Raw genomic sequence first — 5000 nt, forward strand, 5'->3', positions numbered from 1 at the left:
GGAGAACTCACCTTTACAAACGAGGGGGAGAACTCACCTTTACAAACGAGGGGGAGAACTCACCTTTACAAACGAGGGGGAGAACTCACCTTTACAAACGAGGGGCAGAACTCACCTTTACAAACGAGGGGGACGGGAACGTCGCAAAATCACACGACACTCGAGCTCCAGGCTGCTGGTGGACCACGTGCTCAGCTACTTCATCCTGAGGAGAGGAGAGAGGAGGAATGAAGAGGAGAGAAGAGGAATGAGGAGGAAAGAGTAGGAATGAGAGAGAGGAGGAGAGAGGAGAGAAGAGGAATGAGAGAGGAGAGAGGAGGAATGAAGGAGGAGAGAAGAAGAGGAATGAGAGAGAGGAGGAGAAGAGGAATGAGGAGGAATGAAGGAGGAATGAGGAGGAATGAAGAGAGAAGAGGAATGAGGAGAAGAGGAGGAATGAGGAGCAGGTTTGTTACTGAATCAGTCTGTCCGTATAGAGCGGCGTGCTCACCTTCAGTCGGCCCAGAGTGTCGCTGAGCGACTGCAGTCTCGCCGTCTGCTCCAGCAGCTGAGCACCAGGACTCACTGCAGACAACAAAGCTGTGACTCAGGGATTCACATCAGTAGAGTCCTGCTGCCATCGTGTCTCATGCCGTCCTGTCTCATGCCGTCGTGTCTCATGCCGTCGTCTCATGCCGTCGTGTCTCATGCCGTCGTGTCTCATGCCGTCGTGTCTCATGCCGTCCTGTCTCATGCCGTCCTGTCTCATGCCGTCGTGTCTCATGCCGTCGTGTCTCATGCCGTCCTGTCTCATGCCGTCGTGTCTCATGCCGTCGTGTCTCATGCCGTCGTGTCTCATGCCGTCGTGTCTCATGCCGTCGTGTCTCATGCCGTCCTGTCTCATGCCGTCCTGTCTCATGCCGTCGTGTCTCATGCCGTCGTGTCTCATGCCGTCGTGTCTCATGCCGTCCTGTCGCATGCCGTCGTGTCTCATGCCGTCGTGTCTCATGCCGTCGTGTCTCATGCCGTCCTGTCTCATGCCGTCGTGTCTCATGCCGTCCTGTCTCATGCCGTCGTGTCTCATGCCGTCGTGTCTCATGCCGTCCTGTCTCATGCCGTCCTGTCATGCCGTCGTGTCTCACGCCGCCGTGTCTCACGCCGTCGTGTCTCACGCCGTCGTGTCTCACGCCGTCCTGTCTCACGCCGTCCTGTCATGCCGTCGTGTCTCACGCCGCCGTGTCTCACGCCGCCGTGTCTCACGCCGTCGTGTCTCACGCCGTCGTGTCTCACGCCGTCGTGTCATGCCGTCGTGTCTCATGCCGTCGTGTCTCATGCCGTCGTGTCTCATGCCGTCGTGTCTCATGCCGTCGTGTCTCATGCCGTCGTGTCTCATGATGTCGTGTCATGCCGTCGTGTCTCATGCCGTCGTGTCTCATGCCGTCGTGTCTCATGCCGTCGTGTCTCATGCCGTCCTGTCGCATGCCGTCCTGTCTCATGCCGTCGTGTCTCATGCCGTCGTGTCTCATGCCGTCCTGTCTCATGCCGTCCTGTCATGCCGCCGTGTCTCACGCCGTCGTGTCTCACGCCGTCGTGTCTCACGCCGTCCTGTCTCACGCCGTCCTGTCTCACGCCGTCGTGTCTCACGCCGCCGTGTCTCACGCCGTCGTGTCTCACGCCGTCGTGTGTCACGCCGTCGTGTCTCACGCCGTCGTGTCTCACGCCGTCGTGTCTCACGCCGTCGTGTCATGCCGTCGTGTCTCATGCCGTCGTGTCTCATGCCGTCGTGTCTCATGCCGTCGTGTCTCATGCCGTCGTGTCTCATGATGTCGTGTCATGCCGTCGTGTCTCATGCCGTCGTGTCTCATGCCGTCGTGTCTCATGCCGTCGTGTCTCATGCCGTCGTGTCTCATGCCGTCGTGTCTCATGCCGTCGTGTCTCATGCCGTCGTGTCTCATGCCGTCGTGTCTCATGCCGTCGTGTCTCATGCCGTCGTGTCTCATGCCGTCGTGTCTCATGCCGTCGTGTCATGCCATCGTGTCTCATGCCATCGTGTCTCATGCCGTCGTGTCTCATGCCGTCGTGTCTCATGCCGTCGTGTCATGCCATCGTGTCTCATGCCATTGTGTCTCATGCCGTCGTGTCTCATGCCGTCGTGTCATGCCATCGTGTCTCATGCCATTGTGTCTCATGCCTTCGTGTCTCATGCCGTCGTGTCTCATGCCGTCGTGTCTCATGCCATCGTGTCTCATGCCGTCGTGTCTCATCTAAAGTCATAGTAAAGTTTGACATGAAGAGTCATTGTATTGTATATAGCGTAGAATAAAACGTGTGCGCACCGGGAGACTTCCCGGTGATGTCCACCACTCTGACGCTGGCGCTCATCTGCAGCAGCGTGGCCAGCAGCTGCTCTGTCTTGCGGTAGAGGGCGCTGGAGAGCACTGCAGGACGACCGCCGTCTCTGGGAGGAAGTTTGGTGACATGAAGAGGAGGAAGAGAGGCGAGCTGAGCGCGCATCTTCTCAGCCTGCAAGAATAAAACAGGCACAAAAAATCCAGATGTGAACAGCAGCAAAGGGATCAAGCAGTGCGTGATTTTAGATGTTTAACACTCATGTTAGAGGACAATCTGAAGACAGACTGCATCTCAGTCCCTTCCTCCGGTCAGTATCCGTCACACTGCATTTCTATGGTTTAAAATTTTTTTTTTTAAACAGCAAATGCAAACTTTATTAGTTTGTTTATTTTTCTCATTCTTGATGAGTGCAGGTCGTCATGTTTACAGCCCAGTAGGAGCGATATATCAATTCAGGGCACAATACATCTAATGTACATTTAAGACCCAAGCACATTCATCTCCAGGCTTGTGTGATGAGGTTCATCGTAACCCTCGCTGTGATAACGTCAGCTTGTTGATGACTGGTTTAGTTATTTGCTCTGTACACCATCACATTTATAACGCGGCTACTACACCTCGTGATGAAGTACAGAGTCTGTAGAACGGGCGAGATGTTGAGATGGTTCCTACCTTCAGTCTGTTGTTGTCGTTCTTCAGGTGTTTGATGCAGAGTCTCTGAGCATCAATCTGCTGAGTCAGCAGAGGAGAGTCGATCACCTGGACACCCGACCCGGCACCGGGCACCACGATGGCTGCTGCAGTAAAGAGCAGGTTATGACTGAAGCCACGCCTCCATCCATACACGGAGCACAAACAACTCTTCACGTTTTCTTTACAGCTGCAACATCTCAATGTTGAATCTTAGCACAGAGGTGTAAAGTAATGCTCGTTCATCATTCAGTGCTCTACATGTCAGAGTTCAACGTTGTTTTCTGTTTATTCATCTGACAGCAGCTGCTGTGTCAAACCATCGTCATTCTCTTCTTCTTCTGCGGTATAATCATCAAATATTACAGAAGATAATGTTTCACTGAACAACGTGACATCGGAGGATCAAACACCATGCAAGTAGATGCTGTACATGCCAGAGGATGCAGAGTTATGTATTTCAGAGTGATGGATCTGGATGTAAAGCCTTTAACAACAGGGTTTCTGCAGGTCGAACACCAGACTTTAAAGAGCGTTTTAACCTTCAAACTGTCCAGTATGACGGAAAACCAGGAGAGACCATCAGGCCTTTCTCTGTACGTCCCGTCAGTGTACAACGATAACTTCTCATGATGTCGTGAAATGAACGCGATGTGGACGAGCAGCACATGTGTTGTGGTGACCGTGTTCTAAAGGTCTGACTGTGCTCCACAATGTGCACATCATCTACAGCAACAATCACACAAGTGTGCATCGACGAGCGAAAGCCCTGAAACAACAAACATTTCATACAAACATACAAATCTGTAAGATCTGTAAGATTCACGACCTGCAGAAACCCTGAACACAACCCGGCCGTGTCGTGGTGTCGAACAGTCAAAACATTTCACGGTTCTCTAAAGCAGCGCCGGCATGCCGGTCGAGCTGATACCTGTCGGATCCTCTGCACACGTAACGTAGGAGATCAAGACGAGAAAGTCACGTGAAGACAAAGAAGAGGTCAGAATTACCGGTATGTTTGCAAAAACTTCTCAGGACAGACTTGGTCTGTTCAATGATCTCATTGCTAAAGCAACCCTGATGTGAGGCGTGTGGTGTGGTGGCTCCTTCACAGTGTTGCTGAATGGCATGTCACGTTCCCGCCGCTCACCTCTGGCCACGCCCGTGACGATGGAAGCGATTCCCGACGGGCCGGTTCCTCTGAGCCCGTCGACGCTCGTCTTCGATTGGCTGTTGATTCGCTGCTTCAGCTCGGCCTTCTCCGACTCCAGCTGGTCGATGTCGGCCTGCAGAGCGTCCATCGTCTCCTCAAACTCCCTGCGGAGAGGACGGCGTGGCACAGCTGTAGACCTCTGTTACACAACATGACTTCCTGTCTGCAGTCGTTGCTTCTTACTTTTCCTTCTTCTTCAGCAGAGTCTGGGCCTCGTCCAGTCGAGTCTGAATCTTCTCGACGCGTTCGTCTGCGTCTTTGGACGAGCTGTCCAGCTTCTTCTCCAGCAGACTGAGACGCACACTCGCCTCGCTCAGCTCCTCCCCCTGAAACACACAAACAGCTTTCATGCAAGAAACATCTTCCATCTCTGAATAAACAAATAAAAACCTGGACGATGATCTCATTAGTGCAGATCAGTCGACTTCTTGCCACAGAAGTGTTTAATAAGAACATCATCACTGACTCATGCTGCAAAGAATAAAATATGATTCTGTAATTGATTCATTGCTCCTGAGGTTAAATATTTGTAATCGGTACATTTGAGCGGTTTATTCAGACCCTGAACATTTATCCTCTTCTCATTTAAATCCCCTGAGAATACAGATATTTGTATTCTTTGGTGTTTGTTCGGAATGTGCACAAACGACAGTTACAGGAGACGAGCCTGCGTCTACTCACGACAAACATCTCTCATCTGGCAGATTTGAGCAGAACTTGTGAGTGATTCTCTTGGGTCGTCCACGCTCTGCTTCCATCAGAAGTG

General features: G+C 52.3%; 1 protein-coding gene across 1 annotated transcript in view; it reads right to left on the reverse strand.

Annotated features, from left to right (window-relative positions):
* The window catches only part of dctn1b (dynactin 1b), a 43969-nt gene that overhangs the window by 1155 nt on the left and 37814 nt on the right, over positions 1 to 5000 (reverse strand). The window contains exons 22-27 of the mRNA XM_079286724.1: positions 4418 to 4560; positions 4172 to 4338; positions 3004 to 3128; positions 2316 to 2502; positions 491 to 564; positions 116 to 205 (exon numbers count right to left, since the gene is read on the reverse strand). Of these exons, the coding sequence (XP_079142850.1) occupies positions 116 to 205; positions 491 to 564; positions 2316 to 2502; positions 3004 to 3128; positions 4172 to 4338; positions 4418 to 4560 (786 nt within the window). The remainder of the gene's footprint in view (positions 1 to 115; positions 206 to 490; positions 565 to 2315; positions 2503 to 3003; positions 3129 to 4171; positions 4339 to 4417; positions 4561 to 5000) is intronic.

The sequence above is a fragment of the Melanostigma gelatinosum genome, assembly GCF_949748355.1.
Source record: "Melanostigma gelatinosum genome assembly, chromosome: 16".
Lineage (NCBI taxonomy): Eukaryota > Metazoa > Chordata > Actinopteri > Perciformes > Zoarcidae > Melanostigma > Melanostigma gelatinosum.